General features: G+C 39.6%; 1 protein-coding gene across 14 annotated transcripts in view; it reads left to right on the plus strand.

Annotated features, from left to right (window-relative positions):
• The window catches only part of NRXN3 (neurexin 3), a 964190-nt gene that overhangs the window by 331505 nt on the left and 605029 nt on the right, over positions 1–27656 (plus strand). For 11 of the 14 annotated variants that reach the window (XR_004060782.1, XR_004060783.1, XM_030949965.1 and 8 more), the window contains 2 exons: positions 6110–6313; positions 13863–13889. Coding sequence is in view for 12 of the 14 variants with exons in the window: in XM_030949965.1 (XP_030805825.1) it covers positions 6110–6313; positions 13863–13889 (231 nt within the window). In the remaining 2 variants the exon portion in view is untranslated. The remainder of the gene's footprint in view (positions 1–6109; positions 6314–13862; positions 13890–27656) is intronic. The other 3 variants (XM_030949970.1, XM_030949973.1, XM_030949969.1) reach the window with 1 other exon arrangement.

Below are 27656 nucleotides of genomic sequence, written 5' to 3' on the forward strand. Positions count from 1 at the left end.
TAAACTCTATGAATTAAGAAATTTTTTTTGTCTGAAGGACGTCATAGTACATGCACTGTGTGCTTAGGGCTCTTTATTTGCCTTCTTTACCTAGTTTTTTTATGTCTTCAATTTTGTAGATACTTAGTCAATAATATTATCTGCAGGCTTTGGTTATGTGTTTGGGAAGACTTAGAGGGGTAGAAGGTACTGGAACAGGGGGAGACAATGGTATGGAAAGAAAATTGGTGAATAGAGTATTTATTTTCTTTTGACTTTCTAGATAAAGAAATAGATGTGGTTTGCACTTCAGGTTTCTTCAGGAATTTTCAGGCCCAGAAATTAAATGTTTAATTAATGTTATGAAATAAAATTTGCAAGGTTTTGAAAAAAATATGGTGAAGAATATTCATCTGGATGTCTTCTGGCCTATGTGAACATCCACTAGCAATTTTTGTCTATAGCAGGGGCCTTATAAGTGACAATTATTACTACTGCTCCACCAGTATTCTTGCATCCCTGAAAATGATGAATGCTTTGGAGCTCGCTCTAATATGTCTCCCATTTGCTGTTCATTTGGAACTATTTTGTGCACAGTGCAGTGATAAGGATGTCTTATGTAATTGCTCTAAGTGCTTGTTTGGTCTTAACTGACATGTGCTATTCAAACTGGAAAACTTGAATTTATGAAAATAGTATATACAGTCGAAAGAAGCCAGAGATGAGAAGCAAGAGTGGCAGGTATTAGAAAATAAAAGCTAGGAGAAGCTGAGTAGAAAGGAGTTTACTTAGTCTAAAATAGAATGAGGGAGCTGGAATAATGATATACTGAGTTTCAGGCTACAAAGATCCTTTTGTAAAGCAGCCATATACCCACTTGGCAGTGGAGAAGGAAGGTGTCATCTTAATTTCAAGCAAAGAAAAACTTGGACTGATGTTGAAAAAATACTTTGGTCTTTCAGAGAGATTAAGTACTAGCAAAAGCAGCCTGATTTCTTTACTTTTCTGTAACTGTATGTGTCCAAGATTTTTACTGTTTTATCTTCATGAGTTTCCATTGGATGACAACTCACAATAAAACTACTGACATCTTGTCAGTTTGAAATCTCTAAAGCAGAATAGCTTTGTTCTTACTAGCACAGTAAACCCTATCATTGGCTAAATATTAGTGATATTTATTGTTTGCATGGTATTTTGCTGGACTAATGAATCCCATTCTTATTTCTAATGTAATGCTTCAGTTTAGGCAGGTTTTAAAAGATGGTTTTGTGCTTTCTGTTATTGTCCCTCTCAGTGCTAGTGAATTACATTTACATCCCTTCAAATTGCTTTCCTGTTTGGTGGGCTAAGTTTAAGGTGAAGTCTGATGACAATGAGATGGGAGACATCCAGGGAAAATTTAATTTACTGCAGAAAGTGTCATAGCACATTTAGAAAACATGGACTTTTCTTATGGGTCAATGAGAAGCTGTCCCAGAGCACAGTACCACCAGGCACCCCCAGCCCTGCCTGGCCACTGGGGCTCCCCCACCCTGCTCCTGGCCCAGAACCCCATGGCAGCCCCCATGGCCCCTCCCCACCAGGTGGTGCTGTGACAGGAACAGTCCCAAGGTCCCACAGAGTGCTGGCCCTGGGTGCACCAAGCCTGGCCCTGGTTCAACCCTGGCACTGTGGCCCTGCCTGGCAGTCACCCTGAACCCTGGCCAGCAGACTGACTTCCTGGCCTGAGCATGGACCTGCCTCATCACCATGAGGTTTCCTGGCTGGACCTGGCCCCCATCTGTCCCTCTCACCTTCCTGTGTTTGTGGGACAGCCCTGGGCAGCAAGGCACTGGCTCAGAGAACTCCACAGCTTCTGGCACCCATCCTGCTGGATGATGCACAAGTGCTCACTTGTGAGCACTTAAAGTTCCCATAGTATCTTTTCCACCAAAACAGGAGCATTTTCTCTTGGGTTGTCATCAGATTCAGTCTGAGTGATTACATTCAGGCTTCCCAAATAACTTGTCAGGCTTCTTTTGTTGAAACTCATCTGTATGGAATCCACTCGGACCGGACGGGAAAGAGGATTTATTGCTCCTTTAAAAAAATTGTTTGTTTTTGTTTTGTTTTAAAGTGTAATTTTGGTTTTAGAAAATCTATTTTTTATTTGGTGCCATGTGTCTGCTAGTGGATATGTGAGGGCAGGAGGTGAGCTGTGCAATCAATGCCTGCAGGAAAGCGTTTGGTTTGTGAATACAAAGCTTAGGCACTTTAGGGATATTTGAATTCTCAAGCATGTGGAAATCTTTGGTCTAAGTGTTTTGGTCTTGCAAATGTAGCTGGAGAAAATGTCCTGTGCCCTGAACTTCTGTCACTGGGGACTTCAACTTTCATGAAGTGTGGATATTTTTAATTCTTTTTGCACTGTCACCTTTCTGAAAATTTCAGTAAAAAACTACACTGTATTGTAGTCTGGGAGGCATAGGAAAAAGACCACAGGGAAGAACAGGTGACTACAGAAAAACTAAAAGGGAGGAGAAAGAAAAGAGGCGAGGAATGGAGATTAATACAGGAGAGTGGTTCGAAAGCAGGAGAAAAAGCATGAAGAGGTCTTGAATAATTTTCTGTCTGTATGCTAAGAATATGCCTGTTCCATCTCCCTAGGAGGTTTATGCAGAGCCTTGTGTGGAAGCAGCAATGAATTGCTCCTTTGGATGCTAAGTGTAAAATTAAAACTGGCAGGGTCTGAGAGCACAAGACTGGGAAGCTAATTGCTCCTAATAACATACTGATTTTCACAGATTTCTGGCATTATGTCAGAGCAGTTTTGAACCAGCACCTGGTTTCTTCCTCTTCCCATCTCCAATCTAATGGCAATGGAGCTTCTGGCACTGGGATCACAAATGAATGCCACTCAATGTTTTTGTCTGTACAAACCTGTAGGGGTCTCAAACATGATTTCACATATCGCTCCTATGCATCCAATATGATAGCTACCCTAAAAGTAGAAGGGTGGCAGAAATGTGCATGTATTTTAAACTTGGAATACTGTGCTGCTGCCTGTATTTATGGTGCTGAACAAAGCACTACAGTCCCATTGCTGCAGGTGGCTGAGGACACTTGAATGGATGCCTGGATTCAGGCAGAAGTTGCCAGCACAGGTGTTTGGGAGGCTGAGGTCATGCACTTGTTGTCAGGTTGCTTTCAACCCTGAGCAGATTTGCTGTATGTTTTGCTCAGCTGTAACATGCTTTTCTCCAGCTTTGAGGACCGACTGTCAGGAAAAGGAATTAGGTTTTACTTGTAAGACTTCTCCTAGGCAATACCCTCCTCTGAAGGGGTATTTTCATAGCTGGAGGGAATGTTCTGCTTGCATGATGTTTTGAAAAGTTCTCAGATACTCCAGACTGTGAAGGTTTGAAAAGTGAGAATGAAATGTTGTCATTTTTGGAATACATCAAGTGCATAGGGCACACACAAGAACAGAACATTGTCTCCTGGGGTTGTGTGGAGCCTGTTTCAGCTGTTTCAAGATATTTAATTTTATCTGCTTAATTGTTATGAGGTTTCATCATATTGTATTTGTAGCAGACTGACTGGAGAAGGGACAGTAATACCTGATTTAGGCTACTGTGGGATGTCAGCTGAAACACTGTCTAGACTTTTATGTCATGTTCAGCAATTTTGAGTATTCTTCAGGTCCTCCTTACATAAGTGTAATAGTAAGGGTTGGGATTTCTAGTCTAAGGACAGTAATTGTCTGGCAATGGGATCAGTAAAGCTGAAGAATGCAAGTTCTTACTGAAGGGAAGAGACTCATTATTACCATGCTTTTGGTTTGTTCTAGTCACTGCAGAAAACTCATCTTTTCAAAACACCTAATGCATGGCACTGTGGAGATGGAAGCAGCAGAGCTGGGACACTTGTGTCAGCTACTCCCACTCGTAGTCCTGATATCCTCCAACCCCCTTCTCCCAGCTATTCATGTGCCAGGCCCAGCAACAGTTTCATGCAAGGCACATCTGAGCTGAAGGCATCAAAAGAGCCATTTCATGCCTGACTGCATTTTCTAATACAATCTGCAGAGAGAGAGAGGAAAGAGAGCAAGAAAGGTTTGTGTGTACATAGGCATTGCCTTTGAGTGTATGTATAATATGCAGTACATTTAGCTGCAGCTTGCAGCTGTGGGTGGCAAGTGAGAGGTACGGACGTGAGGGGGAAGAGAATTGCACTTTGAAAAGAAGAAAGTATTCTTCCACCTTGAAAAAGAAGCTTTCTTTCCTTCTCTGTTTCTTGGCCAAATGAAGATGTGGGACACCAGGGGAGCACTGGCAGCTGGTACCAGAGATGTGTGTGATGTAACGGCTGAGTGGGTGATGTGTGTAGAAAGCTTTCTGTGTACAGACCATGACAGTGTGTGGTGAGTGCAGCTAAGAAAACTGATGAGTAGGGATGTTGTTCATCTTAACGGTACTCCCAGAAAAGTTTTCTTAATATGTTTGTGTGTTCTGTGACTGCAGATGTGCTGCATACCAGCTTACTGTGGTGGGTTGCTGCACCAACACAACTTAGTGATCCCCACCAAATGTTTTAGAACCATATACATGTCTTCTCTGTCACTTTATCAGCTTAATATTTATATATTTATTTGTTACCTCATTTGTATATTTATTGCATTGCATTAACAGTTCTGTTACTGGCCATTTTGGAGCTTGCCATGGGTACTAGCGTGGACATTTGGCTGTTCCTCAGTTTCCCACCCATTTCCCCTACTGTAGCATCTGACATTTAGACATTGAGAGGATGTAAGGTTCGGCTCTGCCAAGATTGCTGTTTCCTGATGGAAGTTCTGCTCTCATTGGCTGGGAAAAATGGGACTAAGGAAAACATAAGGAGAACATCTGCATTCCAAATACATGTTCTGCAGTTGGTTAAATTAGATGGGCTTGGTGGTGGGGTGGTGGCACCTGGAGAGAATCCCAGTCAATCATTTGAGAAAACTCCAGCTGAACTGAACTGGATGAGGTACTGGTACGAGAGCTTTAGAGTAATCCATCCATGTTTCTAGGAAGCCGAACCAGTGTATTTTTTTTTTTAACTCTGTGATTTTGATATGTAGTTTTATGGTAGAAGCCCTATATGGGGCAATGTCTACAGCTCTGGCTTTGATAGGGGTTGGCTGTGGGGAATAGAAATGCTCTAATTCATGTATTAATGTATTTATGTAGATTAGTAAAGTTTGTAGATAAAAATACTTTTGAGCATATTCCGTGAAGAAACAATGATTGCCATGCTGTACTGCTTGCTGCAGTTCTAACACAAGACTTTAATTCTACCCCTTAGAGAAGAATATCACTTTCTGCAGGCAAGACCCTGAACAAATAAAGAATGCTAAATTTAACTCTTTTCCTCAGCTGAAATTCCAATTTTCTGTGACATCTTCAGAGATGATAGAAAAATATAACTTCTTTCTTCACTCCTTTCCCCTCCTATTGGCTTTCATTGTGCCTCTATCTTCTAACTTTTCCTGCATTTGAATGGCACTTGTAATGGAGTTTGGTTTGTTCCTTTTTCATTTGCATTGGTTGTGTCAGCAGAGCTCTACCAACACTGGTTGTTAATAAGTGGTGGAAAAATATAAAATCAAAAAATTGAACAAATCTGATTTAGAAAAGACCTATTAGGAAATTCACTTTATGCAGTTGTCTTTAAAGTGATATCAATGAAATGAAATTCCTCTCTAAATAAGGAACAGCAAGAGTACCAGAAATTAGAACTCTAGTCACTCTAGTCATTACTGCTAGTCCTGGGAAGGCTGGACTTTAGTGCACTTAAGGACATGTGAAAAACGAAGGCTTTGCTAGCTTATAATCGCAAACGGCTTCTGTCCTAACATGCTTGACCTTGGGAATTGTGTGTCCATAGGTACTGCTGTCAGCAGTTGTAGTGAACACCATATCTTTCTTTGCTGTTCATATTTGCCTGGCAGGGTTTCTGGGTGCAGTTAAATGTTGCATTTTTCCCCAGTTACATACCCTTCTGTGGCAAGTGCTATGGATTCTGTAAACAATGTGCTCTATGGTAGATATGAGGGCTCTTCAGAGGTGTAACTTCTTATTTTTTGCAATTGTTTGCTGATTCCTTGCAGAGGCCTCTATCTTGAGCTATGATGGCAGCATGTACATGAAGATCATCATGCCAATGGTTATGCACACAGAAGCAGAGGATGTGTCCTTCCGTTTCATGTCCCAGCGTGCCTATGGGCTGCTGATGGCAACCACATCCCGGGACTCCGCTGACACTCTGCGCCTGGAGCTGGATGGAGGCCGGGTCAAACTCATGGTCAATTTAGGTATCGTATAAACACCTCCCACTGCCCTCCTCACTATTAATTTGGGCTTGTGATTAGTGTTTTTTTAAAAATGATTTCCTTTATTTTCTGTTGGTTTGATTGGATTGATTTCTAAAATAACTGCTGAAATTTTTATAATTATATTCTCTTGCGGAGAGAAATTCTCTTCTGCATTGCTGCATGAAGATTTGCTGTCAGTTCTTCGTTATGGATAGTGTTGGTTTTTAAGTTTCTAAGTTTTTAAGTTTCCTTTCTTGGTCTGGGACTGGTGAGCTCTGTGTGAAACATGCTACTTGGTCCATCTTTTGATCAGTTACATTCCTCATTCATCCAGCATCTCTCAAAACAGTCAAAGACAAACACGGAAGGGAAGCAAAATTGATATGTTGACAGGCAGAAGTCCTGTGAACCCCCTGCCCTTTGCATAATTTGTCAGCATTTGATATAGCTTGCTATATTTATATATCTAATAAAAAAGGCTGGTCTTTTTGCTGTGTCTTTATAAAAAAGAAATTAACAACAATAAAAGTGCACCCCCCCATCGCAAAGGGCTGTGTTCTGTCTCCTTAGAGTTACACTTTCCCAGAAAATAATTTAAAAAGACAATTAGAAACAAGTCCAACAATAACAACAATACAAGAACAATTGAGAGTGAATGTGCTATTAGATTAGCCTCAATTTAGCCTCAATTAGTTTTCTTGCCAGTATTTATGTATTCTACTAAATGACAGATTTTTTAAAGAACATAAATACATGAGTTGAAGATTTCTTTCACTTTCCAGTGAGGCAGCTTGTTGCTTCATGTGAATTCAGGAATATAAACAAAAAGAGGTTCTGACTCAAAGAGGCAAAACTAACATAACAGTGCGTAATCTTATACCTCTTAATGTGTAGGCTATTATATATGAAGGTTCATGTATGGTCTGTGAAAACTTCTGTCAGCTTTTAAAGTTCTAAGGCCCCCTAGAACAAGTTTTGCATTTTTGAGCTATAATATCACCATATTCAGAGCCCTGCTGTGGCTACCAGGAGCAAACCATGTAGCAGCTTTGTTTGTACAATATGTTGTCCTCTGGAACTAGCTTGCTTTTAAAATTTTTACCTAGTGGTTTTTCTTTTGGCTTTGAAATTGTGACCCAGACCCTATTATTTACTTTTTTGAATAAGAAAATGAAGAAGATGTATCAAACAAGTTCATACTTTTAAAAGAAAAGCGTCCATCTAAAATAGAATCTCTTGCCTTGTAGTAAATAAAAGCTAAACACCAACCACAAAAAACCACAAAACAACCCCATATATTTGCATATTTGCTCAACTTAGCTTGACTGAAGAAGCATAAAGCACTATTAAGTCCGTAGCTGCATAAGAGCACTTGCTGTTATGCAGACTGGCCTATAGGACAGATAGAAGAGATGAACCACAGCTGTGTCAGTAACTCCTCAAATAAAGAGAAACAGCCATTATCTGATGATAGCCATTTCTGCCTATATTAACTCCAAGTGAAGGAAAATTTCATACATTTGCAGGGTTTCTCTGGAGAGCAGCTCAGAAGAACTGCTGTTGAGCCTCCTTACATGTGCAATGAGAATCTTCTACAAAACCCCAGAGCATTTGTCTATCTATGTGTGTTTGCATTTTCTTATGATCTAATTAGTTGCTAATAATCAAGAAAAATAAGATTATATTTCCCCTATTTAATTTCTTGGGAATTATGACTAGGTTTTTTTTTCTCAGAAAATAAAATTAATTACTGAAAGATTGGTAGTGGCAGGCATCTGTTGGGGAAGTGATGGGGCAACTGAGTATCTGCCCAACTCTACAATATCCTCTTGTAGCCCAGAGCCAGTCCTTTTACTTTTCAAGCCCTAGTTCCCTACTTGTTGAAAGGAGAATTCTTTGCACCCTGTGAGGGATGTGCTAGTATTTTAGTAAGGGCTGCTTTTATCAGCTTTGATATTCCCACATGAGAAATACTACAGCATGAAAATTGCCAGACTTCATAAAAAACTGTCACTTTTTCTTCTGAGAAAGATACCACTTGTTTGATTCTGTTATATCTTCTTAAAAATGAATGAGAATTAGGGGAATTGCTCATTTGGGTGTTCGGGACCTCCTAGACTTAGACCCTAAGTGGATATGAGGAGAAGATATTTATATCACCCTGAATATACTTATTTTTTAAAGCTTACTTTTTCCTTTCCAATTTTCATTATATCGTGCTGGCAGAAGGCATTTTCCCTCAGGGTCTGTCAACATTGTAAGCCTGATTGGCATTGGTCACTTTTGGCACTCATTGGGATTTGTTATGCCACCACTTAGCCTAGAGGTGGACTGTTCAACTCTGTCTGGCTCCTAAAATATGTGGCTAAAGATTTGACAGATGGTCTACAAATGTTGGGAAAAGATGTGTTGTTGACTGCTTAATGCAGGGACAAAATCTTTAAACAAACCCCTGTGTAAACTGGAGGCTGATTCTGTGTAGTAGTAGGGACTGAAGCAATGTGTATGCCACATTTTGCCAGCTTTTCAGCTGTAAATTTTTGTGAGGTTGAACCTTCCCTGAAGTGGCTATAGGCTGGATGCACTCTCCTATGTCTAACTCAACAGAGGGGTAGTTTTGAGTTTTGGAACCCAGATTGAGCTTCACCTCTCCTTTATTCAGATTTATAAAACTGTCAGAGAATGTCCTTGAAACAGGACTTTCCTTCTACCAAAACAGCAGTTACCTTGCTGCTGGAGAACAGAATTTGAGGAAGAATCCCATTACCAGAGCCATTCATTTCCAGTTGTTTACTCTAAGTCACAATAACTATGTACGGAGACTGCTCATAGCCCAAATGTCACAAACAAGAAATGAATCTTTACCTGACCTTGCCAAAATTTCCTTACCAGTGAGAAAGTCATCAACACCACCTCTGAAGATCTGAGTATGCCTGGTGCTGACTAGCTATATGTCAGTATCCCCTGAGCATCTAACCCATGATAGATGTGTGTGAAAAAGGACTGTTTTGAGGGGTGCATTATTTAATTGTGCTTTTCTTATGTCATTTAATACTACTACTAAGAGCTGTCTCTTTTTTCTCTTCTGTGATCTATTCCATTTGATTACTTTTTATCATCTGTATCTTTATTAAGGTCTTCCCTACGTTTTTTCCTTTCTTTTTTTTTTTTTTTTTTTTTGTTGACTCTTCTGTGTGTTTCAGTTGTAAAGCTTTCCCATACCCATCAGCCATGGTAAATCAAAAGATGGTATTCGACCCTTCAAAGGCCTGAAGCCTGCGGCCCGCACGGCAAACAGCCCTGAGAACAGAGCATACGGAGCAGCCTGCAGGGGCTGGCATATCCCTCTCACCCCTAAAACCAGGGTCCAAACCAGCCAGGGGAGAGAGATGCAGTGGACATGGGCAGCTGGGGGCTTGCTCTGGAACGTGGGAGGGAAAGGAAGAGCAGCAATGAATAATTCTCTAAGGAAGGGGGCAAGGAAGTTGCTTCAGACCTTTACAGCGGAGGTGCCTGAGGCACTGAAAATTTTCATGTTGATGGTAGTCAACATGAGTTGACTCAGTAGTTTGAGTTTTTGTTGTGTGAAGAACAGAAATCCAAATGTGATACATATCTCTGTTGAGAAGGATTTTGAAGAAATGGGTCTGGAGTGGAAGGAGAGAAAGTGAGAGATATTAGGCAAATCATAGCTTGGAACATGCTTGGGAATAATTTTTGATGCTGAGATGATGTGCAGAAAGGGAAAGAAATGGCTGGTCTGATAGGGAGATCCACGTTCACTTTTTCCTCCCATTTATAAGTAGCAGGGTTTTAATGTTCTACTGACTTTCATTAAAGAGTATTTCAGGTTTTTTTTCTTCCTGGCCTGGCATTTCTTCAGGTCACTGGTGACTAGGATAAGTATTTCCTGCCTCCTCTCATTTAAGGAGGTGTAATCTTCTCTCTCACCTATCTTTTCCTAAGATAAATCCTGAAGGGTGTCAGAGCCACATTTGCCCATCCAAAAGGGAAAGTTTCTTTTGTCATTTCTACATAAAAATAATGCAAGTAGAAGATAGGCAAGGAGCCTCAAGGTAATGTAGGGTAAGTGTGCCCAGGACTTTATCTGGTTTTCCCATAGGAAATAACTCAGAGCGAGCTAAGAAAAAGTTGGGCCCTAATTATCTTCTTTGTCCTATTCTTGCCCTCAAGTACTCTTCCACAACCACATATGGCTGGCTGCTCATCCAAAGGAAAAACCATTTTGTCCTCACACAGTAAAGGTAATTTTCTTTTTTTATTCAAGGATTAAACAGCCTGAAGCCTTAGCAGCATCAAATAAATATTACTATTTTCAGACAAAAAGATAAAAATGGTGAGAAACACAGGCCTAAATTTCAGATCTCTGTTTGCTGCTAAAGATACCTCCATTCAGACAATGGATCCCTTATGTTAGCTAACTGCAGTTGAGTTATTTAACCTTTTTAAAGGAGACTGTCTCTGGCCCATTTTCCAGGTGATATGCTCTGGAAAACCCTTCATCTGAGTACCAAGGAAGGAACTTCTGGTGTACATTAGACAATTAATGAAAAGAAAGTAACTGCAGGATGTCCTACCAGCTAATCCTGCTCCCCATGCAGTAACAGACTCTATTTTCACTTCCCTGCTACTCACCACATTCCTCATCCAATTGCTGAACTGGCAGGTAACTGGATTTGCAGCTGTTCAGGCATACTCATCCCAAAAACTTATCTCAAAAGTAAATACTGATAACAGGGCTGAGTGCCCCAGATGATGATTACCAGAAGTCTTACTGCCCAGGTTCTGTGCAGGAGGAATCCCAAGGAGTTTTTAAAATTATTCCTGAATTAGCCATATGCTGCTGTTCTGAGCACAAAGACCAAACTACACCTGCACCCCTCACTGCCAGGAAAAATCTCTGCTTTGGATTTGTACTGTTTTACTAGTTTAGAGGAACATAAGGGTTTTCTTCCTTTTTAAAAACTCAGATGGAGAGAACAACTTCATGTGTTAATGGTTGGAAAATTTTTGGACTGCTTTGGGCAAGGCTCAAAATTAAGGCAACAAAAAAATCCCATGCATGTTCTTGGATGGTAGTGCTGGCAGATACCTTCTCTTAGCTGCCCTGCAGGATCCACGCTGACCCAGTTAGATGAGACCTGGATGGGGAGCTGCTTCCTTTGGAGTGCATCTGGGTGTTTCTGTCTGGCTCCCAATTACGTGGCATTGCAGACTTTGTGCTCACAGTCTGGAGATGTAGTAGTGCCATGTCAGGGTAGCCCTCTCAGTGGCCTGGACTCTCATCCTTTGAAACAGGAATCTTGCAGCCAAGATAAGGGCTACACTGGTTTTCAGTTTGAAAGATCTATTCCTTCATCTGGAATAGTGTTTCAGCCTGAGGGCAAGCCCTAGGACAAATAGTTTATGGTATCACTTAAAAAAAACCAAAACAAAACTCTGCAGAAATCAATAGCTCAAGAGTGATTTTAGTCTCTCTGATGAATGTTGCTGAGGACCAGCCACGTATGTTTCCCTTTCCAGCACACTTGCTCTTTAGTCTGTAAGAAATTCCCATGTTCCAGCTATAGCAACTCTCTTGACCTCACTTGCCTGTGGTGAGACTTGGGTGTCTCTCTTGCTGTCATTCTCCATCAGATCAGAGAGGGAAGTTCCCCTGCATGTACTTCAGAGCTCCCTTCACCCCACCCAACTCCTGTAAGGGATATGGCCACCACTGTATGGTGATCGTAGCAGTTGCTCCAGGGCTGTTTGCTCCCACTTTTCTGTTGCGGTTGACGACACATGACAAACCTAATCGCACAAAACCAAACCCAGATTTTCTCAGGAGAAGTTCTGCTTGAAAACAGACTCTCTCTGGCTATGTTACTCGTGATTGGTATGTCCCTGCTCATTACAACTCTTTATTTATTATTTATAGACTCTTGTTCTTTCCCCTCCTTCATTTTTTAAGAACTGAGTTTAGCTGCTGAAATAATTTTCCTACATCTGTCTGAGCGAACATAAAAGTAGTCCAGTTAAGAAGCAAACTGCATTATATTTCTCTGTCATTCTATATAATCTCCCTTGCTGGGCCATATCTCTGTAATAAATACAACCATTCCTGGTGATCAAAGCTCTAGTTGTCCAGACAACATGTCCACTGCATGGTGCTATTACTCATGGCCATGATTTCCTGCAAGAAGGCCTGTATTGCCAAAGACATGTAATAGCACTGAAATGAAAGCTCTCACCCATGTTAGACACCACAGCAGTGGATGTTCACAAGGCTGTAAATAGGCATTTATAAAGGAAAGATCCTCTTATGGATCACATCCTGAGATATGCTGAGCATTATTGTGTTAAAAGAGAGAAGCAATGCTCAGAAGCCCTCTAGCTCAGGCTCTCCTACCTCAACTTGCTTTCTTTGTGGAGACCCTTCCATTACCTTTTATTGGATTCCACAAGCATAACTCTATTTTTCTCTCCCTGTACCTCTCTTTGTCCCTCCCTTGCCTGTGACCGCTGAATGAAGCAGGGCAGCAAAGGTTCCCAGATCTGCCACTTCACTGCCTGTTTCATCTTCTCCCTGAATGTTATGAGCACCCCATTCAGCCTTGGCGTTCAGGCAGCAAGATGAGCTTGGGCTCTGAGGAGCTGGCAGGGCTGGGGACCTTTGCAAGACTTCCCCATTCTCCCTGTCAAGCCCAACAAAAAGTATTCCCAACCTCCAGAAGTAGCTGAAATCTGGGTTGGGCGTTCGTGCGGTTAGCTGTTTGCAAGTGGCCATTTTATGATAGGACACAACTGGGCAGTATGTTAACCCTTTCCTCACCTGAGCAGACAGCGTCAAATGTGTCTGTGCACATATTAGAAAGTGTTTTGGGCTGGCTTTGGGGGAATTAGAAGAGGGTCTGTCTTTGGGAGAGCTGGAAAGGGTTAAATATTGCACCAAAAAATCTCACAGGCTGATTTTACAGGTATTCTCTGTTGACAGATGGTGTATTTATGCAATAACAATACCAATTAATTTAAAAGAAACCAAGTGTAAAGGTTCACTTTGAGCTTCAAGCTTCTTAGAGAAATTGCTAAAGGTCTCTAAAAAGCAAAATGACACTTGAGTATGACTTGTGTCTTGAGGGAGATTTTAATACCTTAATTATAACTTTTTAAATTGTAATTCATATCAAGTCATGGTCTGGAGTGGAAGATTCTCTTTGATTTGTAGGTTTCTATAAAAAGAAAACTTTCTGTAGCAACATGTGGCTATGTATGTATATTGGTATATTTCTCTATACATATATGATATATATATATATATATATATATATATATATATATATATATATTTATGTAACAGATATTTGGATAGAATATACTGTACATATACACCCACTCCTGAACTTGTACAGACTGTGTATAAGTATAAAATGGCCACATCTCTTTGCGTGTGTCTGTCCCCGGAAGGGTGGACTGATTGTTTTTGGATGTCTGCAGCTGTTACCTTGAAGGATGCAATTTCATCTTTCATTTATTTTTCCCCATCTAGACTGTATCAGGATAAACTGTAACGCCAGTAAGTTTTCCCTCAAGTTTCATTTTGTTCTCTTTGTATATATATTAAAATAACTTTATTTTTTTGCTGTTTTATAAGCTGTTTTTCTTTTATTTTTTCCTTTTTCTTTTCTTTTCTTTAAAAAAAATCTTTTGAAATTGAAGGGCTTGGGTGGGATATGATGCTGGAAAGGGAGAAGGGAAGACTTTAAGGTGATTGTATGTGGAAAATTTTGTATTAGGTTTCTCCAAGGAGGAGATGAACTGTTATTTCATAGCTTTGCAGAAGAGCACCTCAGGAACCTGATGAGCTGATATTATATATCACTGGTAACCTATTGTCTCTATGAAAACTTTGGGAACTACGTAAGAATAACAACAGGTACTGTATGCACTTCTCCACTACAAAAAGGCAGGTATATTTAAAAACAAAGAAAACAAGCTTCAAACTCTTGCTTTATTACAGACTAGTGACAACTTAACAGGATATTTATTCAAATTTATTTTTTTATTTGGGTATAGAATAAAGAAAACTTAGATTTTACATTTAGAGTATGTTACATATACTTAATATATATATATGGCATTTGCAATTCTTAGGTTTCTGTAAGAAATTCCATCTGAACCTCTGGGTCACCTAAAATTCTTTTCAGTATATAGAAGTAGGGAGGAAGGAATATATTTCTGTGAAAGATAATAGTGAAAGATCATATCCATTTCTAGACTGACTGAGCAAGCCAAATCTTTTCTGTTCCACTTCAAAGAGGTGATCAAACTTCATGTAGGCCTTAAAGTAAAAAGCATTCCCCAAACACTGGAGCTGTTTAGCTCTCAAGTGTGCTTTGAGGCTTATCTTAACTTGTTACCAGCTTCCTGAATGTCCTCTATGTTAGATTTTATGTAGAAGTATTTATGAAGGGCAAATGCCAGCTGATTGAGACCCTACTTTGCACAAAAGTGTGAGCAGTTGGTTTTTTGGACTTGGGAAGTGGTCCCTGGGAGCCTGTAGCTGGGGAGAAGCCCTGATATGCCACAGAAGCTTGTTCACGATAATTTACTTTATTTCAACTATTAAATTGTTATCTCAGCCCATGTGTTTTACCATTTTCTGATTTTTCTCCTCATCCTACTGGTGGGAGGAGGGGTGTAAACAAGCAGCTGCATGGTGCTTAGTTATTGTATGGGACTAAACTGCTACAAGTGGGATTAGTCAGTGTATGACTCAAATCTTGAAAGGTCTTGTTGAATTCCTTTTGCTCTTTGAAGTTTGTACACTAAATTTCAAGATAGAATGCGCAATAGGAAAAAGTGTCTTGAATGTGGTAGCTGAGATTGTCAGATTTTACACAGTAGTGGTGAGGACATTTACATAAAAATAGGATCTTTTACTTCATAAGGGTTCATATGCTTTTGCTGCTTAGCCATCTGTAACTCCATCAAAACACTTGCCCATGTTCTTCTTTATGTTTGTTATTTGAGGATCCATTTCCTCTGGTACTGGACAACAATCTTTTGATGACAGCTGCCTGTTAAAGTTTAGCTATGGAAGACTATCTTCAGGTGGGAAGTCAGTTTTAGTAGCAAGTAGCAATCATCTGGTTTTTATGCAAATAAAAAGCTAGCACTAATTGGAAAAAATATTAGAAAAAAAAAATGAAAAAAAGAGAGGAAAAAGAGAATCATATAATGAAAGCAGTGGAAAGACGGTTAGAATTCTGTGTTTTTGTTAGTTTCCCCATAAGCATCAAAACATCTTGAATCATTTTGCTACCATGCATTTTTAATAGTTGAGCCTGTTGCATTTTTAAATACAGTCTTCCCCTGAAGGTTTAGATTTGTTTCTTTATTTAAAACACATTGAATCTTCCTAATTTATTTTTTATGATGCTTTGCTGTAAACAAATGTCTCTCCTCTTAGTCCCTCCATAATGTTGTTTTTTTTTTTGCTGCCTGTTGCAATAACTCTGGTCATCTGTCCTGTTTCCTAGAAGGGAACCTGCTGGGGATTGGTGAAAACTGTACCCTTGAATGAATAAAATATGGTTAGGCAGAAGCAGACCAAATATTACTTGAAGCATTGCTGCAGGCACACTGACATTTACTTGTGCAGAGGGAGTTATCCACATACAGATATGTCTGCCAGGTTCTGTTGAAATGAGCAGAAGTGTTTTAAAGTAACTTGACAAATGGGCTTCCCAGCAGTTGAAGAGTTTCAGGTCAAGCAGTCGCCATGAGTAACTGAATAGAAGGGACCCAGTGCATGGTTTTAAAGGTAAACAGAGCTGTACTTTTTGGGTTTGGTGGAACATGTAGCTTAAGAGCCCACTATTTCAAGCATTGAAGCTCATGCTGTTTGAGAGGAGTCTTGCATATTGTCCCAGGTAAGCATTTATACTTGCTCTTAATTTTCATTGAAAAGATTGAGGGCTTTTTCTCTTGTGTATCTTTGGGCTATTTTATATCTGGTGCAAAATATTGTTTTCCATAGTTTTATCTTACCTTCTCTGTGTTTCATAATTGTTGTATTTCAGCTCTTTACTGTCTCTGTACTTATTTTAATACTCATCTCACCCTTTCCTTTCACTCTTGAAGACACCTAAACTGAGCTTTTCTGTTTCTGCACATTTAGAAGACCCAACAATGCTTTTGCTCACACATATGGAACTGTATAGTAACCCTCTTTTCCTTTGAGTGTGAAATCAGCACAACCAAAAGCAGGATGAGAATCGCTAAATAAACTGTGTGAATAAACTGCATTGAATGATTCCTCAACATAATGCAAACATAATGGATAGCACAGATTTGTTGGTTGGACTCATGGGGAGAATAGATATATAAATATAAGTCTCTTGGATTTTTGGCTACATGTATTTTATTTATTTAAAGTAGTATTTATTAGAAAAATGGTCCGTCTCCTAGAAAACTGTCACTCTGTGTTCTTTTTTGGATGCTACTCTTGGTCTAGTTCTCTCTCCCCACAAGCCTTTTATGTGGTGTGTCATTATTCAGTCACATACTTTGACACTAATACTGTGAGAGATCTGCCAAAAGTAGCTCCTTGGGACAGTGAACACTTCTGTCTTATTGCTTGTTATTTCATAATAAGATCTTTTCTTCTCACTAAAGCTTGCCAGACAAGCCATCATCTATTTTCATGTCACTTTTGATGCCTCAAAAATTCCATATCTTCTTCTCTATCTGCTACTAAAAGCATAAATAGAAGGGGATAAAAAAATCAGTCTAATCACTACTACACAGTTGATTCTGTGTCTCTGTGAGATCTCACATTTAACATGTTGTTTGAAATCCAATAATTTTTGACAATAATGACAGCTAGAATATGTTTGGTTCTCCTGTTTCAGTTGCCATGCTTACTGTATTTAGTGCCTTATTCACTGCAGTGTTAATGATTCATTTTATTAAGTGTCACTGCAACAGCATAAAATACAAATCTGTGATGTGTAACTTTCTGGGAGAGGTTTAAAGTTCTCTTTTTTCTGTATCATCATAAGTAAATAGGAAGCTGTGCTAACTCTAATCAAAATATTGTAAAACCAAGTGCACTTACCCGATTTCTAGTTACATTGCTGTCATTTTAATAAAATCTTAATAGTACTCTAACAAAAAAACATTTTTGAAAGTGAAGTGGTATGATTAAACATCCACATCATATTTGTGACTGTAGTGTCTCCTAGCTCCATTTAAACATAATCGGGAAGAAATGAATACTTATACAGCCTGAAAAGTGTCAGTATGATAGTTGTCAGTTGATAGTATGTCATATTGTAGTGGTGAAAGCAAAGCTGGTGTCTGTCTGTAGCGTCTGCACAGCTCAGCTGAGAATGATTTCACCTTTGAGCAGTCTCACACTTGGGATGCTGGTCTGGCTTTGTGCTGCTGCTGCACCACAGTGCAGGAGAAAAGAAGAGAGCAAGCCTGTCTTTGGAAGACAACTTCTCTCGGGATCAAAAGCAGTCCTCCCAGATATTTGTCAGATGACAAGATAAGAATTCTGTTAGAGGAGAACCTGCCCTGCTAGTTCTAACAGCCCAAGAGAGGTGAGGCTGCTGCCCCTGCTTGCTCCCAGGCTCTGTTTGTGGCCAGCTGAAGATGTGTTCTTGGCAGGCCCATTGCTAGAGCTCACACACTTGCCCGCAGACCCGCATCCTTTCCAGTCTCTGGCACCGGGAACATCTGGGCCTGTTGACCCCATGGTCTGACTCCAGTTGCAGCACTCATAGCCTCATACACCCTCATGAACAGAGAATAAAAGGCTCTCATCCAGGAAAGACATAGAAAGGAATTTCATAAGAAGACAGGACGGGCTGTACTGGTCAGATAAAAATACTGATCAGCAACTATTTACATGCCTAGCCCTTTTTATACCCTTACCCCTATATTTATTTTCCCATTCTTGCTCTTCCCAAAATCACCTAAGCTTCTCCCTTTTTGTGCCTTTGGTTTCTCCCCTAAACATCCCATCGTAAGTCTGTCTGACCCCAAACTGCTTTTCCCCAGTATCGCATATGTCTCACCTTAAGCAGCAATCCCCTTAATCCAAAAGGTGATATCAAGAGCTGGTCCAGCTATCATATAGTGATGGGTGTCATGCTGAGGCACTGGAACCAATGGCTCTGCTGGAACACCCCTGGGACAGACCTGGAAAGGTTTTCATTGCTCAGGAGTCCATGATTTGTGCTCCCACCTGCTGCTGTGCCCCATGCTCCTCAGGGCTTGAGCATATGGGTCTCTGGTGGGCTGATGGCCCTGGATATAACCCAGGAAGACATTATTTGTGCTCCCCTCCTGTTGCTGTCTCTCTGAGCTCCTTTATGGATGTGGAGATGAGCTTTATTTCATAATCCAGCAAATTCCTCTTCCCTGTGGCAGCTATTACAGAGCGACCTCTTTTGTCTCAGACTTTCTTGATTCAAGCCCATTCCAAGTCTCCAGTGGCAAAAATACCCTCCTGACTTAATGTCATAGTTTAGGAATGGTATTCTTCAATTTAGTACTCCCACTGAAAAGAAAACCATGAGCTGCACACCCCCCTCCCCTTCAGTGGGAGACAAAAGGCAGAGATAAGTTAAGAACCATTTATTGGAATCATCCATGAGATAAGAAAATGAACAGCAGCAATACCAATAACAACGAAAGTACAAAGAAAGGGTGATTTACATGCAAAATGCCCACCAAGCCTGGGACAATGAAAATAATGGCAGGCAGACCCTCCACCCACCAGCTTTCCCCACGACCAGAAAGGAATTCTCTTTCTTCCCAAAAGGGAGAGAAGGAGGGTCCCTTTCCCTGCCCTGGCAATGACATGAAATGGTATTGAATGGTATTAGGACCCTGGCCATGCCCACACAGCTCCAGGCTCCCCACCCTCATGGCTGCTGCAAAAAATTAACCCTGTCCTTAACCCAAAACAGGACACGTTTTCCAACTCAGGGGTTGTTTGGTACCCCTACAAAGTGCAGTAGTGCTTCTGAGCTTGTTTTACAAAGATAGCAGAAGAATCCATGCAATTACCAGTTGCAGTGGAGAGGGTGAGTCCCTTTTTAGGCTGGGTTCCACATGGACATCTTCCATCTGGGTGAGAGGAAACATAAAGAACATATGAGAAACTGCTCCATTTCAGGGATGTCTAGACAATATGTCTTTTGTAGATTACATTGTGTAATTAGTTGCCAGAACATCCACTTTTTCCTTTTTTTAATTCCAAGAACATTGGCACAAAACTGAAAACTCATGCCTCAGGATCTAGGAGGAAGTGAGTATTTTATTTATTATTAATTTTGTTTGCGAACAACGCAGAGAGCATCTCTAATGAGGCTTTAAATAGTTATGAAGAAAAAGACAAAAATCAATCAGCACAAGCACTGCTTGCTATGGTGGATGCTACCTGTTCTGTAAATTTAAGGCCAAATCAGTGAGCTTTAAGGATCAGTGGATATTGGATAAGGAGTGACTGCTCAAGAGGTACTAGTGATTGCCATTATTGGGGGCAGAATATTGGGTTTAATGAGCACAGGCTTTTCACAGTGTCTTTAATTCTCCTCACCCAGACAGTGCCATGAAGATTAAGGTTTTGCTGTGGCATAATTGATTTGAGCATTTAATCCTAAACTGCAGTTTGCTCTATCACAAGGTCCCTGAATCCCAGAAAATTTCATCGGGGCCACAGATATAGGCTACAAACACAAGTCTGTGTTTGCTAGAATTCAGCTAGGCCCAACTGTTAGTTAAGAGCAGTCAGCCTTCATCTTCCAGCTAATACTGTCCCTTTGAAAGTCTCACTTCTGAGTCTTCAGTTCCAGTATGCAGGGACAGAGAGGTCATCAGTGTGGAGGGATGGCAATGATGAAAGCAGGGCTTGACAGAATGTGTTCTGCATTGTTTTTACCTAAATTGCTGTGGTGAGACCTAACAAGAAAGAAAACTAACCTTGGAAACTCAAGAGTTATCTGTCAGGAATCAATGACCCACTTTTGGAAAATGGCTCTTCTGGTTTGCTGGCTATCATTTCTACCCCAGCAGCTTTTCTTGATTCCTTTTGACTTTTGAAAAGATTGTGTTTGTTGTAGATTTATATATATATAATTTTCAGTTCCTTTAGCCTCTCACCCCTTCTGTGGGATTATAACTAAAAAAGAGAACTGTTTTAAAGGTCAAAGCAAATGATATTAATCATCCTGTCAGTCACTAAAATAGATACCCATTACTTAATGTTAGAAATGCTAATTAAGTGTTGGGATCCTGGATGCTATAACAAAGATCATGAAATATGAAAAATTTGAGGTGGGTTTTTTTAAAAAATATTTATTTTTATTTTATTTTTATCGGCGAAAAATACTGTTAGTGAAGCTTGGAATAACTGAGGAAGAAAGCTTGTGATGCTAGGTTTTGTTTAATGATACATTGGATTAACTAATTGTGGTCAGCAACATTTTTCTCTTATTCACCAGCTGTTATATTATCAGCTTCCTTTCTCATGTCTGGGGAAAACAGTCTTATTTCCTTTTTTCCTTTTCTATTGCAATATTTGCAGGATCTCAGCCAGGATGCCTGGGGGAAAAAAAAAGGCTTTGAGAGAAAATGTGTAAGCACCTCAATTTGTTATTTTGGCCACTTTCCTTGTATAAATTGATTTGTGTTCTTTTCAGATCAGCTGTCATCACTTGCACTTTCCTCAATGTTTTGGTTTAACCCCTGTAGGTGGTTAAGAAGCACACAGCTGCTCTCTCACTCTCTGCCTGCCTGTGTATTATCAACACTGTTTTGCTTTCAAATCCAAAACATGGCACCCTGAGTGTTGCTCTGAAGAAAATTAACTCCCTCTCAGCCAGAGCCAGTACACTCAGAAAGAGAATATACCTTTGAAAACTTGTGGAAATTTTGATATAGAACTTAAAAAGGCAATGCTTCTGCTGCATACAGTGAGATAGATGGCTAAAGGTTGACTGAAACAATGTCATTTATGGTGTCCAGCCATCAAGTATTTGGTAATTTCTTTTTCCGTTTCACTTACTTTCTTTTTCTACACAAGGCACTGCATTTGAGCAAACTTGGTGTGTGAGAGGTAGCACCAGGGAGCTGTGTAGGAGTATGAAAGATGTTATTTCCAGGATTAAGATGTCAGGCTGTTGATTATCTTAAAATCAAATACTGACTGCATTATGACTTTAGTATTGGCTTCTCTTTCCATGAATGGTGAGAGGGTTGATAATAGAGAACAATTGCCTTTCCAGAGCTGAGAGGTTTTTTCCAGGTTTAACAATCCTCACTCTTCCCACCTATTTCAGCAGTTACTGCTACTGTCCTGCCACTCTGATCCATCACATTGCCTGTATTTTCCACTGCCAGGCTGGTTTGTCTGGCAAAGGGCACTGCTCCTAGAAAATTTCTCTCTGGGAGCAGAGAACTGCAATTGTGCACAGGAATGAGAAGTTCACTTAAAAAATATCTGTTGATGCTTCTGTGCTTAAATATTGGTTGCTAAGAAGTGAGCTGGGAAATGTGAGCTGCAGATTTGTGCTCTGCCTCTGGAAGAAACAGCTTAGAAATGTTCACTGTTAGTGGCAGGGATAAAATGAGTCGTGGAGAACAAGAATCCTTTTTCTCCCAGAGAGGCTCTTGCTTGGTCAAGCTGGTGCACACTGGTGTATGATGCACATGGCAAGCTTGCATTGCTGCTGCATCTCTGGAAACGTGCTCTTAGCAAAACTTTCAGCAGTAATGTTTTTTAATGTCTTATCTTCTGTTCCTTTCAAAAAAAAAGGTGATTCTTGAGGTTTCAGGGCCAAGAAGACAGTAGTTGCCTTCTTGCTTCTTTTGTGCAAAGGGGGTACAATACTTGGGAAGCCTTGATGGCAGAAGAAACCTGATCAAGATGCCACAAATGTGTCTGATCAGTGGTGAAGATTCGTTATACCATCATAAATCATTTTCTACCTGGTGGAAAATGCAATATGCTGAGCATTTTCATTCTGAATGTGAAAAGTTAGAAAGCCTGAGGGAAGTTCTTAAGTAATTTTCCCAGTGAAATTTCTTTTTGATTTGTGTCACTTCAGTGATTGCTGTATTAAACAGTCATGTGAGCTCACTGCATTATGGAAGAATAACTTCTTCCTTTTGGTGGATTTCCCAGTGTGCAGGCCTGACTATGTACTGGAAATCAAATCACCAGGCAGAGTTTTAATCATTTAAGGATATTTTTTTTTCTCATGAAATTTGAGTACAGAATCACCAGAAAGCTTAAAACAAAATAGGGAAGTTATTATGCTAATTACCTGTTAATGAAAGAGTAGGTTCAGATAAGGATTTAATTGTATATTAATAAACTGCTAGCATGCTGACATAATCTGGATTAGTGTGTTTTCTGTTCCCCTTTTTCTTGTAGGGGAATCTTTGAAATTATTCAGCCCGCTGTTTTGAACTGGTAGGGAAAAGAAGAAATGTAACTGGTGTTGCTTTTGACTCATAAGAGCATCTTTCAGGTTTCAAGCTGTTGCTGCTTTACCGAGCACTTAAACAAAGCGCTTAAGCAACTTAAAGTTGCAGTCTTCCATCTAGCGTGGCTCTCCTCCTGAACTTTGGAGTTCAGTTCTTAGCTTCAAGAGGAGGGACAGAATTTGCCAAATTGTTCTGCTGCAAGCAAAGCCACAAGCCTTTCTTACCTGAGTTGGGGAAAGATGTCATAGGTTTGATATGTCATGGTCCCAAACCCAAGTCTGTTTTCTCCCATTTTCATTTATTCAAGTGGGAGTTCCAGATATTGAACAGATTCCCTACATTGCAGTTCACGTGAGTAGATTTTATAATGGTACAAGTTCTAATTTGAACAAAGTGGGTTTGCACATTCAGTGCAAGAAGAAAAACTGCTTGGTGCAAATGTTGCTGGAATTTCATAATTCCTTTTTAAATACAGAAATAATATAAAAATGTTTTAATGCAAAGAGGCCCTGGTAAGAGCTATAGATATGTGAGAGGTTTTTTTCCTTGCAGGCTAGTAAGGAGTGCTTGCTTAGTAGGATAATGAATGAAGCCAGGAGTTTATAATGGCTCTTCCAGATTAAATACTCATTGCTGCTGATATGTAGCCAGTTCTGCTGTGAAAGATGGCATCCAAGACCATGTGGCAACTCTGAACTTTAATGCAAGATGGTAGAAGTATATTTGTAGAGGACCACAGAGATTTTTAGAGTTTAGTACCCAGCTGGCCAAACCATACACTAGTAGTTACTATTGTACTGTAACTTTTATTGCATATATCCCAATTACATTGCTACTGTAGCCTGTTCTGCCACCAAATTGCATTCTCTCATGAAAATACAGATCATAGTCCTAGAATTGCCAAAATATTGATGCCAAAAATATGGATAATATCAATTATTTTTCTTTTTTTTTGTGATGGACAGAAACTAGCCTCATTTAGTTCTGTGCTTTCTTATATTAGAAAGAATGAAAAATTGTTACTTGCAATTTATTTTAGTATGATATTTTTCTGCTTAGGAGAATTTTAGATTAAAGGAGACTTGCTTCCTAAATTATCATTGCCACTGAAAGCAGGCCCAATAAAATCGATCACTTCTTATTGTAATAAAGGTTTATAATATTTCACTCACTAGTCACACTTTCATTCATTTCAAGCAAAATAAAATGCAACAGAGAAGGTGGAGCAGCATAAAAACATTTAAAAATGCAGAACCTTTTTCTTTCTCTCTCTCTCTCTTTTTCTTTTTTTGCAGCACAATAGTATTTTTCAGGAAATGCTGTATCCAGCAGGGCTGCATAGAAAGAATCATGTCTGTGTGTGCTTATGCTGGGAATGCCAATACTCAGTTCAAGCAAACTTTCCTGACTCTAGTGTATTCCAGGGATGTCTTGGAGAGGGGGCTGAGCACCATCTTGTGGTGCAGCTGAAGATTTTGTAGTCTCCTCTCAGTTCATGTGCTGAGAAACTTAAAAACATCTCCAAAGTGATGTGATCATTTTGCGTTTGCTAGGTTATTGTTTTCTACCTGGGAAAGGGTTGAAGGTATGTTCACAGTGCTTCATAGAAAGCAGCAAAGATGAAGACTCTGTTCACTGGCAGAGCTGTGTGAGACTTGAATGCAAACAGGTGCTTGACAGTAGCACTGGGCTACCGCATCTTTTGTGCTCTATAGGAAGCAAGTAACTCTGGCAAAGCATGGACCGTACCATAGGCCAGCACTGATCAGCACAGAAAACAACTGCATGCTCTGCTTCCTTGGAGTTACTTCTTTTTGCCTCAGATGAAAACAGCTGATGCCATGCAGCTGAAGCTTTGTGCCTTAAATACTATAAATCCAAAAATGGAGACTGAAGGGACTGCCAGGCCATAGCAGAAACTACTGTTCTGTGTCTCTGACAGCTGCTCCAAATCAGGTTATCCTAACTTCAGTATTCTTTCCTAGAGATCACATCCACATACTGTGGATACATTACTACATTTAAAACATTTGTTTCTGCCATCTGCATCTGATTCTAAAAGTAGAGTTCAGTAAAACTAGTGATATCTACATCAGGCTTGATGTAATACGAAAAGTATGCATGGGTAAGTATGTACAGAACATCCTTAATAAAATATATTAGCGGGAATACCTATACAAATGTTTAACACCTCTTGAAATTGGAAATTTTGTAGAATACTTATGGAGCTGAAGTGTTTTATAAATAAATCATACAGAAATGTGGATAATCCTTCATAATAGGAACAGCCAAGTGTGGATGTAGGGCAGCTAGGCTAAGAAGATACAGAAAATATTTATTAAACTCAGTCATATTGTCATAGCTGATATTCAGCCATTCCTAACTGGGCATGAATTCAGAAAGGAGTTTCCTTGATTAGGCTGTAGAAACCCAGGGCAGCTTGCATACATGGAAGAAATGATGTTGCTTTAGAGCCGAATCCTCAGCTGAAGCAGCTGGAACCTCTCTGAGAATTCTGAGTAGGAGTAATTAAACTTGAAGTCCATTTTAAGCTAATATTGGAACTGCATCTGATGTACATTTCATAACAAAACCCCCTGACTAAATTTCTACAAGATCTTGTGCTTTTCTTTACCATAAATTCAGTCAGATACTTTTTGAGCTGAGCCAAGATAAACTTGAAAAATAAGTGTGTTTCACCATTGCACAAAGAATGGGCAAGGGAGCTATTGAAAAACAGGACAAAGAACTTGGGCTCTGAAATTTGTTTAGGGAGACAAAGGGCTGGAGAATGTTTCCTTTCAAATTGCAAAGTGTGAATGTGTAAGATGCAGTGTGGGAAAATGTTACTGTGAATGAGAGCCAGCCACCTCCCTCACTATGGGTAATAGAAAAGTGAAAAGTAAAAGATACTTTCCTGTTTCAGGTAAACTTTGATGCATCATAAAAAAATATTTCTTCCTTATTTTGAGAGAGGTACTTTTCTGCTTTGTCCTTCCAAGCAAAGCCTTTTTGTCCAATTCACTCAAATTGAGTTAAAATACAAATCTATTCCTCTTCCTCGCATCACTTTTTATAGTTTTCAAATGTCAATTATTTCTGTACTGTAAGGGAAAAAGAGCCAGCTTTCTGTCATTCTGATTGCTGAAACTATGGTTTTCAGTAGTCCATTAGGAGGTTATTAAGATGTTTTTCTACTTTAGCTCTATTTTGCAGGGGTACTGAACATAGTCAACTGCTGTCAAATTTCACAGGATCTCAGCATTTCTGAAGAATCAGACCTTAAGGCCTCAAGAGATCTACTCCCAGATACTATGGGGAAATTTTCAGAACTGAAATGATGACAAATGAGAGGTTCTGTGTATTTTTTCCTATCGTGAAGGAAATTAAGTAAATCCAAGTTCTTTGTACAGATATGTCTTCATGTTGGGAGAGTTGTTGCCTAATTCAAACACCATGATCTGAATGATTTAGATCTGAGAAGACTGAGGATCTCAGTCACTCAGCTTTTAATGCAAAACTGTGTGTTTTAATGTATTACAGATTTACCTCTGGGGGCCTGTATTATGTTGAGATTCCATGAGTAAACATGAACACGTTTTCATGTAAGATTTCTGCTTTTGCTTTTTCTGGCTGGACCAGAAATGTAACAGAAACATCACTTTCCCAAGAGCTTTGGGAATACAGAAAAACTTAGAGATACCTGTAGAACTACAGTTCTAATAAAATAAAGGAGGGATGTGTAGTAAAATATTTTAACCCACTTACTTCCCTTCTCTTTTTTTTTGTGGAGGAACAGTAACTTAATCTGAAAATGGGTAAAGGCATTGCTTTATTTTGGCATTTCTTTTTTGATCACGCTACTGAAAGAATATTTGATTCTGTTTCATAGTGAGTTAAGATTTGAGCCTAAAATTCTGAAGAGTTCTTAAGCATTTTTTTATCTTTAGAGTATTATACTGATGCTGATGATTTAATACTTACGAGGTTCAATAATGGTGGCATTACTGTCACTATGGAATTAGTGAAGGACTAAATGTGCAGAGGCAATAGCAGTGATATTATGGGCTTTCAAACCTGCCCTAATATGGTACCATTCTTCAAGCTCTTCTGACAGTGATGGAAAGCTTCATTGCAACCATTCAACCCTGGTGCTACACTACATGTTTCAGTAGAGAGGGAAATATGAGCAAAAACAAAGATTATGCATTCTTACTCATTCTTGTTTCCTTACTGCGCCAATAGCATATCCAACTTCAACTTTTGCAAGAAGGAGATGTGACTGAATTTATTGCCAGTGCACGTTTTGGAAACCTGTAGGCTACACACTGATTGAAATAAAAGTGCTTAGCTGCTAACTACAAGTATACCTGAAAGTGATCAGATAAGGATAAAGCACTACCCATGAAATGTGAACACTGTTAATTGCATCACTACTGGAATAAACCTTACATTCAGTCTCATGTGACAGTAGTTTCAGACCTTTTGCTTCTAAGTAGCAGTCAGTCTTCTGAAACTGTAGTTGATCCAGTGTAAATCCTGTACAGATTTTGCAAGGGCAGAGGAAAACCTAGGAAGAAATTTCCCCAGAGCATTGGCACCACATTTTAAAATCAGCACTCTCTGAAGAAAGTTATCTGAAGTACTGCCGAAATTTCTGGCACACAATTTCTCTGTCTGCAAACACAGAGGTGAAAGAAACTCAAACCCTAACTTCTAAGAATCAGAGACTGTAGGGAAGTTTGGGTCAGTTCTTATTGAGTGTAGAAAATCTCACAATGGAAGATCAGTTGTAGATTGTTCTGCTTACTGTTAGTTTATAAGAATACTATTA

The sequence above is a fragment of the Camarhynchus parvulus genome, chromosome 5 (assembly GCF_901933205.1).
Source record: "Camarhynchus parvulus chromosome 5, STF_HiC, whole genome shotgun sequence".
NCBI lineage: Eukaryota > Metazoa > Chordata > Aves > Passeriformes > Thraupidae > Camarhynchus > Camarhynchus parvulus.